The 15,979-nt window shown below is 40.6% G+C and overlaps 2 protein-coding genes and 2 pseudogenes across 4 annotated transcripts; 1 reads left to right on the top strand and 3 right to left on the bottom strand.

The window, feature by feature from the left end:
• Positions 1 to 105: 105 nt before the first annotated feature.
• On the bottom strand, positions 106 to 2,112 carry LOC125206564 (L-type lectin-domain containing receptor kinase S.6 pseudogene; annotated as a pseudogene).
• Positions 2,113 to 3,807: 1,695 nt separating this feature from the next.
• Positions 3,808 to 5,461, bottom strand: LOC125203764 (protein MITOFERRINLIKE 1, chloroplastic). Its single transcript, XM_048102204.2, has one exon. The coding sequence runs from the start codon at positions 5,294 to 5,296 to the stop codon at positions 4,061 to 4,063; it is 1,236 nt and encodes a 411-aa protein (XP_047958161.1). The 5' UTR covers positions 5,297 to 5,461; the 3' UTR covers positions 3,808 to 4,060.
• A 793-nt stretch (positions 5,462 to 6,254) lies between these two features.
• Positions 6,255 to 8,099, bottom strand: LOC148923562 (protein SUPPRESSOR OF PHYA-105 1-like; annotated as a pseudogene).
• Positions 8,100 to 13,168: 5,069 nt separating this feature from the next.
• Positions 13,169 to 15,979, top strand: LOC125207515 (glycine-rich RNA-binding protein RZ1A-like). Of its 3 annotated transcripts, none has more exons than XM_048106893.2 (4): positions 13,169 to 13,293; positions 14,026 to 14,142; positions 14,940 to 15,509; positions 15,688 to 15,979. In XM_048106893.2, exons 2-3 carry the CDS (start codon positions 14,032 to 14,034, stop codon positions 15,504 to 15,506), a joined length of 678 nt encoding a protein of 225 aa, XP_047962850.1. In that variant the 5' UTR covers positions 13,169 to 13,293; positions 14,026 to 14,031; the 3' UTR covers positions 15,507 to 15,509; positions 15,688 to 15,979. The 3 variants fall into 3 exon arrangements, with proteins under 3 accessions (XP_047962850.1, XP_047962852.1, XP_047962851.1); XM_048106895.1 differs by lacking the exon at positions 13,169 to 13,293 and adding an exon at positions 14,621 to 14,846; XM_048106894.2 differs by lacking the exon at positions 13,169 to 13,293 and adding an exon at positions 14,611 to 14,846.

The raw sequence follows: 15,979 nt of genomic DNA, 5'->3' as shown, positions 1-15,979 counted from the left end.
GTACTTCTTATCAACTATACTACAACATCAACATCAATCTTGTAGGAATGAATGAGTCATGAAACTGGAGAAAGCAAGCAAAGAGTTGGTAGATAGTGACTCAACTCAAGCATTAAAATCAGGGTGGTATTGGTTCTTGCTAAAATGTGTTCTAGGAGTAGACCATTGTGTATCTGTATCATCACAACTCAACACCATTTCCTCAGCTATCTGAGGCACAACTGACTGGATCATCACCACAGGCCTCTTGGTAGGCAAGGCCGGGAGCGGCGCCTCCCCTCTCAGCATCCGCGCAGCCTCCCTCATCCTCGGCCTCATCTCCTCGTTAGGGTGCGCGCACGCCAGCCCCACCACGAGCATCCTCTCCATCTCCCCGCGGCTAAACCTCCCCACGAGCTTCGGATCAGCCGCCTCAACCAACCCCCCTCTCTCCCACATCCCCCACACATGCTCGCTCAGGAGACACCCCGTTTTATCGACCGGGCGCCTCCCTGATGCCACCTCCAGCACCACCACCCCGAAGCTGTACACATCCGTCTTCACCGTGGGGATGCCCGAGAAGGCATATTCCGGCGCTAGGTACCCCATTGCCCCATCCCTCCCCCCTTCTATCATACCCCTCAAACTCTGCCTGAAAACCTCAGCCAGCCCGAAATCACCGAGCTTCGGATTCAGCTCTACATCAAGCAATATGTTGCAGGTCTTGACGTCTCGGTGGATGATCTGGCTGTCACACTCCTCGTGAAGGTAGATCAACGCAGACGCGACGCCAAGGACGACGTTGCGCCTCTTCTCCCACGTGAGGAGCCTCGAGCAAGGCGTTCGCCCGTGGAGGAGCTTATCAAGGCTGCCATTAGCCATGTATTCATACACAAGCACAAGCTCATTCAACTCACAGCACCACCCCTGCATCTGGACAAGATTCTTGTGCCTTAAACACCCCGCCATTGTAGCAAACTCGGTGTTGAAAGGGACACGGGAGAACGATGACTCATCGTAGTGGCTCTCGTGGTTGAAACGCTTGATCGCCACGGTCCCACAATGCGGGATTTTTCCGACATACACCACAGCCGAGCCACCTTCCCCTATGATCCTATCATGGCTGAATCCATTGGTGGCGGATCTGATCTCGCTCAGGGATAGCATCATCGGCACGGTCCTCCCCTCGTGGAAACGATACGCCCTCCTCTGTTTCTGCGCCCGCTTGCTCCCGTGGCGCCTGACAGCGCAGACGCAGGCGACTAAAGCTGCTCCAAACAAGATGGTGAGCGCAGCGAAGGTCGTGAGAACGACGATTAGGATCAGAATCTCCTTCCGCATTCGACGAGGCTGAAATGAGCCGAATTCGATGGTGGTGTCGAATTGGGAGCAAACAAAGCAATCCCCTGTTTTGAGGCCGTCCATTGAAATTGTGGGAGGGACGATTCCAAGAAAGGTCTTGAATCGCCAGCGCTCGACGGTGTAGGCGGAGGAGCCTCTGACGTTTGCGGCGGTGAAGCCGACGGTCATGAGGTCCTTGAAGCGGGTGGAGAGGTCGATCTTGGATGAGAGGATGGGGTGGCGGGGGCGGATTCGGTTGGAGTGGCTGATCCAGACGCGGATGGTGGTGTCGGAGTGGCGGTATTCGATCCAGGAGGTGACCTCTCGGGCGTGGTGGAGGGGGAAGCCGGCGGGGGCGGAGGAGGCGGGGGTGGTGTTGTCGAGGGCGATGGCGACGCGGCTGGTGTTGGAGTCGAATTCGACGGCGAGGAAGGAGTCTTGGGGGATGAAGTCGGCGGTGGAGGAGGCGATGAGGAAGGCGAGGGCGTCGCCGGAGGGGCAGGAGGGGGGGGAGGTGGAGGAGGTGAAGGAGAAGCGGCAGGAGAAGGAGGCGGTGGCGTTGGTGGAGCGGTCGAGGAAGCGGATTTGCTTGGAGAAGAAGGCGCGGCCGAGGCCGAAGGGGGGGGAGGGAGGAGGGGGGGCGCTGCAGTCTTTGTGTTTGGTGAGGGAGAAGGAGTCGAGCTGGGGGTTGCTCCAGAATGCGTCTTCGAAGAAGGTGACGTTGTGGGCGGTGGAGATGGATGGGAGGAGGAGGAGGAGGAGGAAGAGGAGATTGAGAGGAGACGGCGGCATTCTTGAAATTCCGGTGTGATTTTTGGAGGGAAAATCATCCAGATTTGAAGGGTTTTTCTAGGAGTGGAATACCGAATACGGAAGGTGGTTTTTCTTTTTGGTGTGAAGCTTGAGAAGTAAATACTGCAGAAATTGAAAACCAAAATTTCCCTCCTTCCAGTATATGGACTATGGACTACTATGTGTTGCTGGTTTATAAATTAAACAAATATGATTGGTACTCCCTCCCCGTCCCACAAGAATCATATTTTGTCATTTCCGACCAACTCATAATAATGACGTGTTGTTTGATATGATAATAATACCAACATAGGTAATCATATGTGGACATTTCTAATTGTTTGATATTTTATTTTAGCTTAACTCAAAGCTCTACATAAGACAATAACTTTAATCATGTTTATGTAACTCACCAATTTGCCAAGTTAAGCCAATGTTATTTAATGGAGTACTATACAAATTTAGATAATTTATTTTCTATGCATATCTTGACACGAAACCTGCATTTCTTATCTTGTTTTACATATCTTCTCATATCCCACTTTTCTTATTAAATGGGTTCTAAGAGTCCTATTTCACTTTTAAACAATTTTGGAGGGTGTGCTTCAAGAAACAATATCTTCAAAGATTGAAAAACTTGAAGCCCTCAAAATTGTTGTCAAGAAATTATGAAAAAAAATATGTATCATTATATTATTTGTGGGAATTTTTTCATTCATGGGAAAAACAAACCCATGGTAAAGTTTGTGATATTATTTGCCAAATTTAAAGTTCGTGAGAAAATCCAACTTTTTAAAAGTTTCATGATATTAGATGTCAATATTCATACTATAAAACGGTAAATAAAGTCAACATTCCACCAACTGATATTTTATTAGTATAAAACTAATGAGATATTTTGTTGTTAGATATTTTGTTACTACTTTTTGTAGAATGAGAAATTTTAGAGTGTTTACTACTCTCTATATTTTTCACACCATGTTTGTCATTTGATACGTTGTGTAAAAACATGATCTTAATTTTTCCAATCAGAATAAAGATTGTCGTTAAATTTGTTGTGTAAAAACATGATAGTATATTCTAATAAGAATAAAGAATCGGAATATAAAAAAAGTTTTCATATATAGATAGTACTATGGCTTCTGAAAATCAAATTACACACAGCTAATTTAAGAGAGAAGGTTGCTAACAGATCTCCGTTTATGTCCATCTCACTGCACAGAATTTGATTCTTGAAGTTCTCCAACAGTCTCAGATTCGTAATACAACCATGTGAGACTGTAATAAAGCAAACTAGAAATGGGAAATAAAAGACCAAATTTGAAAAAAGAATTTGAAGATGTAAGAAATACACACTCAATGGGAAAGGGCGTCTCCGGTGACAAAACATTAGATGCAGAGGTTAAACGCAGTAATAAACCTCATTACCACATGAAGAAGAGCAACTCAAAAAGGATTCCCTAAACCAGTAAATGAATGAAACTACACACAAACATGGATCTAAACTACGAGAAACACATTACTTATCTTCCAAAATGCAGCTCATAAGCATTCAACTATGATTTCTACACATCCATTTCATTTGCTATTACAATTGCAAACTGAGTTTACTCTACAACATCCAGTAAAAGAACAAAAGTTTCCATACAACATTCCTATGTATCATAACATATTAGGTAAATCCATAAGGCAGTATTGGGAAGAAAATCCAGTACTAATATGCTATGACTGTTATTGAAAATGTCAAGGCTTCAGATATACACCAGTAATAGACAACAGATATAAGAAATATAAAGTACAAAAACTAGTTGAAGTGACTCAAAGGCTGAATAACTGGAACCCTTCTTAAACAAACACCATTACATTAGAAGGTGAGATAACCTGCAGCAATGCAGCCTCATTTTCAACTAATTTGATCAAGTTTGCTAGGTTTACTGCGCTCAATATCTCAGCCACTTTGATCAGCTACTGCATCAGCAGGAACAACAACAACTTCAAGCTCCTTTCTCCTTATATACTCATTCAAAATTGTAAGCCGAGCTGTTTCAAATGCAAAGTACCCTATAGCAGAAAAGCAAGCACTATAGAAAACTCGAGGCCCCATCCCACGTGTGAATCCAACCCACCCTTCTTCCTTAAGTATCTGCTTGACTGTATCCCTCACTCCCGAATACATGGCAGCAGAAACCTTGTTCACAGCCTCCCCGTGGCCCTGTGTCATCAGCCTAGTCTTCACTACATCCAAAGGAGTTGTCAAAGAGGCGGATATTGCCCCGGCCAAAGCCCCACAGCCAACACTCTGATACGGCTCCAAATTCGCCTGCTTTGTCTCCCTCAAGACCGCAGCTTTCAGATACTCAAACGACGAATAACTCAAAACACCAGCAGGCAGATTTCTAAGCAATGTGGCACTATATCCAGCATACAGCCCCAAGATTCCATCTTTCTCCAAAATCCTCAACAAGACCTCCCATGATCGCCCGTTGGCGCCCGCCTGCATCCTCTGCGTGATCAATTCCTTCGGCACCATGATCGCAGACGATACAATGTTCCCCATTGCCCCAGCTGTTGGAGGGATCAACAGAGGCGGATAGCTCCCAATTCTCGACAAAAACGACTTCCCAAACTCACAAGTTCCGAAATAAACTGCAGAGGAGAACGTCGATCCGACAATAACCGCGGAAACGCCACTGTAGAATCCTAAAATCCCCTTACTCTGGAAAGTCTTGACAATCACATCGAATGCGCCTTTGTAAATTTCGGATGCACCCTTTGTCTGCAGCCTGGTTTTGACCGTATCGAGGGGATGAAGACACACATAAGTAAATGCACCAGCAATCCCACCAGCAGCCGCGCCGATGACCGCCCGCTCAAGAGTGGAGAGATTCTTAAACAGGGCTTGGGCCGCCGGCGATCCTCTAGCGGCCGGCTTGAGCCAATTACGCTTTTGTGGTGTTTGAGAGAGGTCCTGGCTGGAAAGTGTGGTGGATGAGAAGGTCAATTTTGGTTTGGGGATTTTAGCAAACACCTTGCGTGCGGCTGCGGTTGGATTGGGACCGGTGTGCGAGTAGATAGGTGAGGAGGAAATGAGAATGTTGAGATGGTTAAATGATGAATTGAAATCGGTGAGAGTGTGTGGATTTGGGGAGAGGAGGAGGAGAGCATTGCCGGTCGAAGTTTCCATTGAGAATTAAGTTTGATTTTTTTTCGGAAATTTACAGCGTTTGCTTGTTTATTCAAAGCACGTTGGTGGTGATAGGAAGATGGGGGATTGGGGATGGGGTTTAGGGCGTGTTTGGTAAAAATTCATTAATGAGTTTGGTTAGAAATAAAAGGGGCATAGTCTTGGACTAGAGAGAAACACATAGTTGTACCAATATGGAACGGTCTTACTATACTAAATTCTCAATATTTTGTACTCCATAGTTTTCTGATTTGTAAAAGTTTTCAAATTTAGTATTGAATAATCAGTATTTAAAGTGTTTGAGATAACCTCATATTTAAGCGACAAACTTTAATTTACTATTTCTCATTCACCACGAATCGGTTAAAAAAAAATTGATACACTACGATCATCTACTCAAAGTGTAAATCAACTCTATATTATTTAATTTCAAAAAATCAAATCTTTTATCACACGTGTGTTTCAGTCAAACTGTATTAATCGGACTAGATTCCAACAAATACTCATTTCGTCCCCTAAAAATAGAAACTCTTTCCATTTCGGTTCTATAACGCCCGGGGCAAGTGTAGGGATTGACGCCGGTGCAGAGGCATGGACAATGAGCGGCTCCTACATCTGAAGCAGAGGGGGACATGAATGAACCGAAACACACCCGAACGAGAGGGATTCTGAGGATATACAGGTATGGGACTACATATTCGAGGAGAGCTTAATGATTTGATAGGTGCTACTCGTAACAACAGATGCATCTTATTTTCTGGCATCCATCTTATAAAACTCCGAAGTTAAGCGTGTTTGGCCTGGAGTAATTCTAAGATGGGTGACTCCCAGGGAGCGTGTGAGTGAGGACAAAGCACGTTGGAAAGACTTGTGTTGGTCTGTGGGGACAGTCGCCAGTCTATAAGCTAGGTCGTTACAAGCTACGGCCGAAAAAGCAATGTAACTCGATAATTAATCACTACAAAAATAAATTTAATTGCATGATGTTAAGAAAAATTTGCACCTCACCATCATAGTCAGTTGATGCCAAATGATTTCTGATGTAGTTATTCCAGCAAATACAAGTGAACTTCGATTTATTAGACATCTCAAGTAGTGGATACTGAACATCAACATAATCATTCAATAGTGAATGAAACTAGAATATTTTGATCTTCTTCGAAACCCCAGCAACGACAAGGTACTCTTCTTCAGGGTCGAAACACAAAGAGCAAATCACCTTATTTGTTGAACTAAGAATATCGTCGTGACTCAAAATCCCACAAACTTCGAATTTGTCATACCGAGCAAACTTGCAAACACCATCGAAGAAGGTTCTAATATGATTTATGTATTTCTCTTCAAGTCGAGTTCCACCTTGAGACAAGTGGTCGCGTCTTCACAGGACATCGTTGTCTGATTGTGTCATATGTAGCATTTCGTTGTCTAGCTAGCTATTTCTCACGGAAAAGTAAGCACTTTCTAGCTCCTTCGTGTTTCCCAACAACTTGTTTTTAAGCATATTCATATTGTAAACTGAGGTAGGTGGGCTCTCGAACTGATCATTCGGATCTGAAAAACTTCGCCATCTCTCGACCATCTTGATATCGGAATCTAAGAAATTCAAAGTTTTCAACAAACTGGAGGCCCTATTCAGTTTTTCTTCCTTTAGTTTGACAAGAAAACGAATCAAGAGATCGAATTCAACATCATCAACCATTTCAACACATGATGCTTCCTCGTTGTTGGGACTTCTTGCAGTTTCAAGTCCAAACAGCTAATTAGATTGCAAGATTTCCCTAGTTGTAGGGTAAGAAGAGGGTTCGGGGTGAAGTAGCCAAAGACAAAATCCAGCTTCCTTGTGAATTATGGAAAGAAAACTCGGAGGCAAGATACGATGATGCAAATCTGTCATAGCAGCAATGTGCGCTTCAAACGATTCAAAATGGCACAAAAACTCAAATAATAGAAGTCCCAAAGAGTAAACATTTAGTGAAAGTAAGTCTCTTGTTTTGAAACCTTCAGGGAAAGCATACCATTTCTCTTCAAGTTGAACATTTCGATAAGTCGACCACCTCTTCCCCGTAGAAAAATCTTGCACAATAGCTCCGTCTGTGTCGTGGAACCGATGTATTCAACATCCCCGGTGTCTAACAAGATAAACGAAGATGGTCGGAGTTCTAGCATGGCAATGCCCTGAACGTGCTACACATTCACTACTTGCACGATCTGCTTGAACAAGAGCATTTTGTCGTTCTTGCTTGCATCAACACCACCCATGGATTCTAACCATTCTCTCAAGTTAGTGAAGCTACGAGAAGACATATTCCTAATGTTTGGGCCTTCTATCACATCAGAAGATATACTAGAGTCCATATTCATTTGCTTATTCGGTGAAAACTCTACATCTTTTAAGCTTATAAATGCCCCCCTTACCTCTTTCCTTGAGCATGATTTTGACGAATCTTTACTACGAGATTCAAATTCTTTGCCTATTATCCTACTGTTTTGCCATGTCCATGACAATTGATTGAGACCCTTGTTTGTGATCATGGTTTATCATTTTGTTAGAACTTGAGCAACCCAAATCATTTCTGAGATAGAGACTTCTTCTCAAAATAGGTGTGACATCAGTTGAAAATGTTTCACCTCTGTTTAAACTATCAAAATAGGTGAGAGTTGAACTTCTAGTGCAATTACTATTATTATTATTACTAGGATTGGTAGGTAAATTGGAATCTCTAATACTAAATTCTGTAGCTTCATTTGCAGCAATATCATCTTGTTTTTCCTCTATAGCAAGCCCAATAATTGGACCTTTCATTACAAGTGAAAATCAAGATATATGTTGGTATGTGAGTATTTGCAAAGCTTATCTCTAAAATTAGAAATCAAGAATTCATTTGCAAATTACACAAGACAATTTTCAATGTTGAGGTCATAATATTAATACTATGTATTATTGATTATTAAAAATCAAGTTATGAAATGAGAAACTCACTCACCATGTAACACAAGAGTAGGGAGTGACGCTGGTGCAGAGGCATGGACAAGGAGCGGCTCCTGCATCTGAAGCGGAGGGAGACATGAATGAACCGAAACACACCCAAACGTGAGGGATTCCGAGGATATGCAGGTACGTGACTGCATATTCGAGGAGAGCTTTATAGATTTGATAGGTGCTACTCATAACAACGGATGCATCTTCTATTCTGACATCCATCTTATAAGAACTCCGAAGTTTAGCGTGTTTGGCCTGGAGTAATTCTAAGATGGGTGACCCCCTACAAAGCTGCTCCCAGGGAGCGTGTGGGTGAGGACAAAGCACGCTGGAAAGACTTGTGTTGGTCTGTGGGGACAGTCGTCAGTCTATAAGCTAGGTTGTTACAAGCTACGGCTGAAAAAATAATGTAACTCGATAATTAATCACCACAAAAACAAATTTAATTGCATGATGTTAAGAAAAACCTACACCTCACCATCATAGTCAGTTGAGGCCAAATGATTTCTGTTGTAGTTATTCTAGCAAATACAGGTTAACTTCGATTTATTCGACATCTCAAGTAGTGGATACTGAACATCAACATAATCATTCAAGAGTGAATGAAACTCGAATATTTTGATCTTCTTCGAAACCCCAACAACAACAAGGTACTCTTTTTCAGGGTCGAAACACAAAGAGCAAATCACCTTATTTGTTGAACTAAGAAAATCGTCGTTTCTCAAAATCCCACAAACTTCGAATTTGTTATACCAGCCGTCAGTCTATTAGCCGGGTCATTACAAGCTAGGGCCGAAGAAACAATGCAACTCGATAATTAATCACACAAAAACAAATTTAATTGCATGATGTTAAGAAATATATGTACCTCACCATCATAGTCAGTTGAGCCAAATGATTTCTGATGCAGTAATTCAAGCAAATACAAGTGAACTTCGATTTATTCGACATCTCAAGTAGTGGTGGATACTGAACATCAACATAATCATTTAATAGTGAATGAAACTCGAATATTTTGATCTTCTTCGAAACCCCAACAACGGCAAGGTACTCTTTTTCAGGGTCGAAACACAAAGAGCAAATCACCTTATTTGTTGAACTAAGAAAATCGTCGTTTCTCAAAATCCCACAAACTTCGAATTTGTTATACCAAGCAAACTTGCGGTCACCATCGAAGAAGGTTCCAATACGCTCACGTATTTCTCTTCATGCCGGTTCCACCTTGAGACAAGTGGTTGCATCTTCTCAGGACATCGCTGTCTGATCGTGTCGTATGTAGCATTTCGTTGTCTAGCTGGTTATATCTCACGGAAAAGTAAGCACTTTATAGCTCCATCATGTTTCCCAACAACTTGTTTTTTAGCATATTCATCCTGTAAACTGAGCTAGATGGGCTCTCGAACTGATCCTTTGCAGCTGAACAACTTCGTCATCTCTCGACCATCTAGATATCAGAATCTAAGAAATTCAAAGTTATCAACAAACTGGAGGCCTTATTCAGTTTTTATTCCTTTAGTTTGACAAGAAAATGAATCAAGAGATCAAATTCAACATCATCAACCATTTCAACACATGATGCTTCCTAGTTGTTGGGACTTCTTGCGGTTTCAAGTCCAAACAGCAAATCAAATTGCAGGATTTCACTATTTGTATGTCGAGAAGAAGGTTCGGGGTGAAGCAGCCAAAGATAAAATCCAGCTTCCTTGTGATCTCTGGAAAGAAAACTCGGAGGCAAGATACGATGGTGCAAATCTGCCATAGCTGCAGCATGCGCTTCATTCGATTCAAAATGGCACAAAAACTCAAATAATAGAAGTCCAAAAGAGTAAACATTTAGTGAAAGTAAGTCTCTTGTTTTGAAACCTTCAGGGAAAGCACACAATTTCTCTTCAAGCTGAACATATCGATAAGTCGACCACCTCTTCCCCATTAAAAATCTTGCACACAACATTGCTCAGTCTCTGTCGTGGAACCGATGTATTCAACATCCCTGGTGTCTAACAAAATAAACGAAGATGGCCTGAGTTCTAGCATGGCGATGCCGTGAATGTGCGACACACTCACTATTTGCACGATCTGCTTGAACAAGAGCATTTTGTCGTTCTTGCTTGCATCAACACCACCCTTGGATTCTTACCATTCTCAAGTTAGTGAAGCTAGGAGAAGAAATATTCCTAATGTTTGGGCCTTCTAGCACAACAGAAGATATATTAGAGTCCATATTCATTTGCTTATTTGGTGAAAACTCTACATTTTTAAGCTCATAAATGCCCTCTTTAGATCTTTCCATGAGCATGATTTTGATGAATCTTTACTACGAGATTCAATTTCTTTGTCTGTTGTCCTACTATTTTGCCATGTCCATCCAATTGATTGAGACCCTTTGTTTGTGATCATGGTTTATCATATCGTTAGAACTTGACCAACCCAAATCATTTCTGAGATAGGGACTTCTTCTCAAAATAGGTGTGATATCAGTTGAAAATGTTTCACCTCTATTTAAACTATCAAAATGAGTGAGAGTTGAACTTTTAGGGCAATTACTATTACTATTACTAGGATTGGTAGGAATATTGGAATCTCTCATACTAAATCCTGTAGCTTCATTTGCAACAATATCATCTTGTTTTTCCTCCATAGCAAGCCCAATAATTAGACCTTTCACTACAAGTGAAAATCAAGATATATGTTGGTATGTGAGTATTTGCAAAGCTTATCTCTAATATTAGAAATCAAGAATTCATTTGCAAATTGCACGAGATAATTTTCAATGTTGAGGTCATAATATTAATACTATGTATTATTGATTATATTTAATACCTTGTAACGCCCGGGGCAAGAGTAGGGAGTGACGTCGGTGCAGAGGCATGGACAAAGAACGACTCCTACATCTTAAGCAGAGGGGGACATGAATGAACCGAAACACACCCGAACGTGAGGGATTACGAAGATATGCAGGTATGGGACTACATATTCGAGAGAGCTTAATGATTTGATAGGTGCTACTCGTAATAACAGATGCATCTTCTTTTCTGGCATCCATCTTATAAAACTCCGAAGTTAAGCGCGCTTGTCCTGGAGTAATTCTAAGATGGGTGACTCCCAGGGAGCGTGTGAGTGAGGACAAAGCACGATGGAAAGACTTGTGTTGGTCTGTGGAGATAGCCGTCAGTCTATAAACCGGGTCATTACAAGCTAGGGCCGAAGAAACAATGCAACTCGATAATTAATCACACAAAAACAAATTTAATTGCATGATGTTAAGAAATATCTGCACCTCACCATCATAGTCAGTTGAGCCAAATGATTTATGATGTAGTAATTCAAGCAAATACAAGTGAACTTCGATTTATTCGACATCTCAAGTAGTGGTGGATACTGAACATCAACATAATCATTTAATAGTGAATGAAACTCGAATATTTTGATCTTCTTCGAAACCCCAACAACGACAAGGTACTCTTTTTCAGGGTCGAAACACAAAGAACAAATCACCTTATTTGTTGAACTAAGAAAATCGTCGTTTCTCAAAATCCCACAAACTTCGAATTTGTTATACCAAGCAAACTTGCAGTCACCATCGAAGAAGGTTCCAATACGCTCACGTATTTCTCTTCATGCCGGTTCCACCTTGAGACAAGTGGTTGCGTCTTCTTAGGACATCGCTGTCTGATCATGTCATATGCGGCATTTCGTTGTCTAGCTGGCTAGATCTCACGGACACGACCCGAATATGACACGACACAATAACGACACTATAACTACACGACCTGATAACACGGTAAGAATATAATAACAACAAGATAACAACTACTCACGATTTAAAAATTATAAAACCTTGAATCTGATTAGGAACTTAAAATCTTATTACACAATCTAGTTTGATGAATAGATTCATACTTCATAACAACAAAATCCAACACGAACACGACACGACACGAACAAGACACGAAATTTAGGTATTTAAAATAATAGTAAAAATCAAAAATATTAAAACATAATTTCTTAACGGGTAACACGAATACGACATGAAATTTTCGTGTTCTTAACGTGTCGATCCGATAAGGACACGAACCCGATAAGCCTTGACCCAAACCCATTAATTTTGTGCAGGTTCGTTTCGTGTTATCGTATCGTGCCAAAAATTGTCAGTCCTAGATCTAGCCATCTAAGGAAGTGTTTTGGATGGGGTCGGACGGAGTGGATCCGCCCAGGTCCTGCATGCATTTATAAGTAATGCTGAGCAAAATATCCAAAAATCGAATACCCGAACAAAACCAAATTGAATTTTTAAATTTGATTCTACTTTTTTGAATTTTTGAATTTTCAATTTTTGGATACTGTCATACCATTTCAGTTTGATTCTATTTTTGTTATTCAATTTTCATTCTTTCGGGTACGGTTTTATTCGAATTTCGATTTGGTTTGTCCCATATTTAAAAGCATGCGATTTTTTAATTTGGTTTTTTGCAAAAAATCGAACCAAAAACCGAATATTCAAGTCTAATTGTAATCGTATGTCATGCATAACCAAAATTTCATACCCCATCCGTCTAAAGGTCGTTGAGTCATTTTTCTTTTTTGAGTTATCTTAATGTAGTTGTGCCATTTGTTATTTGACAAAAGTTTTATCATCTCCCACACTTTATTCATCTTCATCTCACTTACTTTATTTCTTCTTTTAATATACTCTTTTCACTTTAATCTTTAATATATCAATTTTTTAAATTATATGCCCAAAAGAAATGCTCCAAATATTTTAAGACCGGTGAAAGTATATAACTAGATTTTAGTTTGAGTGGAAAATAAAAAAAAAACTATAGATCATTGAAACTGAAAAAGAAAAGAAACATTCTTCTATTTTGGTGACGTGGAATGGTAAAATATCTGAAGGGTACACATGTAATTTTGAATAAATGGAAGACCAAAGAAGAATATAGGGTTTTTTGAATCGATTAATCCTCACTTCCTCAGCCCAGAAGCTGCTTCACTCCAATACCGAATCGCAGCCGCGCAGGTTTGATTTCGCTCTACGCTTTCAATGCTGCTCTTACTCTGCTCTCTTCGATTTTCCTCTCGTTCGTATTAACAACCGTACTTTCGATTGTATTCCTACCGTGCTTGTATGTTTGTTTAATCAATTTCAGTTTTTGATTCGTCACAGTAATTTTGATTCATGACTGTATTGTGTCGAAGATAAACAAATAATTGCGAAATCTGCGCTCTGGTTCCATTTTTTTTGTTATTGCTGTTTATTTGGGGGGTTAATTCACCCCTGCGGCCGAATTTGATGTCGAGAATTCGTTTTTTTTTAATCCCTGTGCTTGCGAGTGAATTCAATTTTTCTGTATCTGGAAAGATTTTTCTGTTTGGTCCAGGCAATGCTATAAACTGGTATGCTGAGGTAAAAAAAATGTTGGACTGATTTTACCTGGTGCCTTTTCTATATTTGTTTTCCTTTTACTATATTAATATGAGTTTCAAACTGTAGAATGTAACCATCCATGAATATGCAAAACATGAACCACATCTTAGCTGGTTTACAGTTTACTCATCTGGATTTCAGATTAGCTACTCACTATGTGTGTACTACAATATGTCATTATGTATGTGTGCACATATTTCTGCATATTTTGGGTCATGTGGTCAGTTTGTTTAACTCTTAACTTGAAGAATGTAGGAAAATTTGTTATACTGTTTGCTTGGGCTGTTATTAGTTTTTACAGTATTTAATTTCTTTTATGACCAGTGAAATATGGGGGATCAGGATGAATTTCGCTGCTTTATTGGTAATTTAGCATGGTCAACTTCAGATAGGGGATTGAAGCAGGCATTTGAGAAGTTTGGTCATCTTGTGGAGGCAAAGGTATGAAAATCAGTTTTTCTTTGTGTTTTATTGGGGATTGTTGTTCCCTCATACGGCCGATTATTGTTTTCTTGTTACACCTTTTGCTTCCTTTTCCAATATAATATATTGTTGGAATCCTGAATGAAAAACATAGATTTTTTACTTAATTGTTGGTCCTATATGTTACATTATATATACATCTCTTACTTGTCTTTGTTTATGATACAGTTCCTGATTGCAATATATTATAGGTCTTTTTGTTTACTATCATACAAGTATTTGACAGCCCTCCGTGAGAACATAGTGACCTGTATATTTGTTTATGAGGTTTAGTGGGCTTGCATTTGGATTGTGACCTGAATAATTTTGTGAATTTATGTCAGATATTGCAAGCAATTAGTCGTCAACTTACCTGGTGAACCGTTTACCAGCTTTTAGTTGACTATAGTGTTGCTCCCATTTTAAAGTTTGTTTTTTTCTTGAAAGCTGGGTGCAGGAAAAAATGGGAATGTCTGATCACTGTTCATGACAAAATTATTTATTGAATTTACTGAGGGAAGGAAAAGGAAGTGTACTGGTATCGATGATGACCGTGTGTTAAATATTGCTGACTAGTGAAGTTCGTAACATGTATATTTCGAAAAGAGGTTCCTTTTAAAAAGATTATGTTCAGTGAACTGGGATGTGACTTGTGAGTAAGCTGGAATGAGATGCATCATAAGGTCCATCCTTCTATTTCATGCAATATATCTCACATATTAAGCTTTTCATTTTTGGAATAGTAAGCTCCGTAAATTTATATGGTTCTTTTCCAGGTTGTGCTTGACAAGGTTTCTGGACGCTCTCGTGGTTTTGGGTTTGTTTCATTTGAAGAAGAGAGAGCTATGGAAGAAGCCATCAAAGCAATGAATGGAATGGATTTGGATGGGCGGGACATTACTGTTGATAAAGCTCAACCCAACCAGGGAGGTAGAGACAGGGATGGATACAGAGACCAGGATCGTGACAGGGGGCGTGATCGTGATAGGGGTAGGAATCGTGACAGTGGGGGAGGGCGTGGGTCAGGTGGAGACTGTTTCAAATGTGGAAAGCCGGGCCATTTTGCTCGAGAATGCCCCTCTGGTGAAGGAGCTAGAGGAGGGGGTGGTAGATATGGTGGAAGGGATGATAAGTATGGAGGTGGCAGTCGCTATGGCCCTGACCGTAATGGCGATAAGTATAGTGGGCGTAGTAGAGACTCTGGTCGTGACTCCGGCAGAGACTCTGGTCGCGACTCTGGGCGAGACTCTGGCAGAGATCGTGGCGGATCAGGAAGTGACAAATATGGTCGTGATCGATCTGGACCTTATGAGCGTCCTGCATCAGGCAGCTTTCGCTCATGATTGGTATGTCACATTTCCTCTCATTCATAATGGGCATGTGTCTTTTATGTGCACGAATAACATACCTTGATCACCTATGGTGAACACCTTTCAATCATTTTTAACATAAATACCAAATCTTGTCACCTTGTGACAGTCCTTGTTACGTTCGATCACTTATCCATTTCATTTTTCGTTGCAGCTACTGTACTGCAGTTTGCCAGTTCGGATGGCATGTTCAAGATCAATCCTTTCTTGATTTGGTCATTTCAACTGAAGCAGTTGTAGCTATGTGAGGCTTTTGTCACTAAAGGGTTCTCATGCTATCTGACTTTTATTTTCGTTTAGTTTGTGGAATTATGTCATGGAATTTTACATTTTGGATTGTTGCCCTGTTAAAGATTAGTTTTGCTTGTTTGAATTTCGTCCTTGGTTATGTTGATATCCTTATATGGGTTGAGATTAATACTATGTGATCTTACTGTTTTCTAGTA

This window comes from Salvia hispanica, chromosome 6 (genome assembly GCF_029641045.1).
Source record: "Salvia hispanica isolate PSC_SH4W2 chromosome 6, Shi_PSC_v1, whole genome shotgun sequence".
Taxonomy (NCBI): domain Eukaryota; kingdom Viridiplantae; phylum Streptophyta; class Magnoliopsida; order Lamiales; family Lamiaceae; genus Salvia; species Salvia hispanica.
The sequence above is the reverse complement of the archived record's forward strand: the minus strand, read 5'-3'. Positions and strand labels throughout refer to the sequence as shown.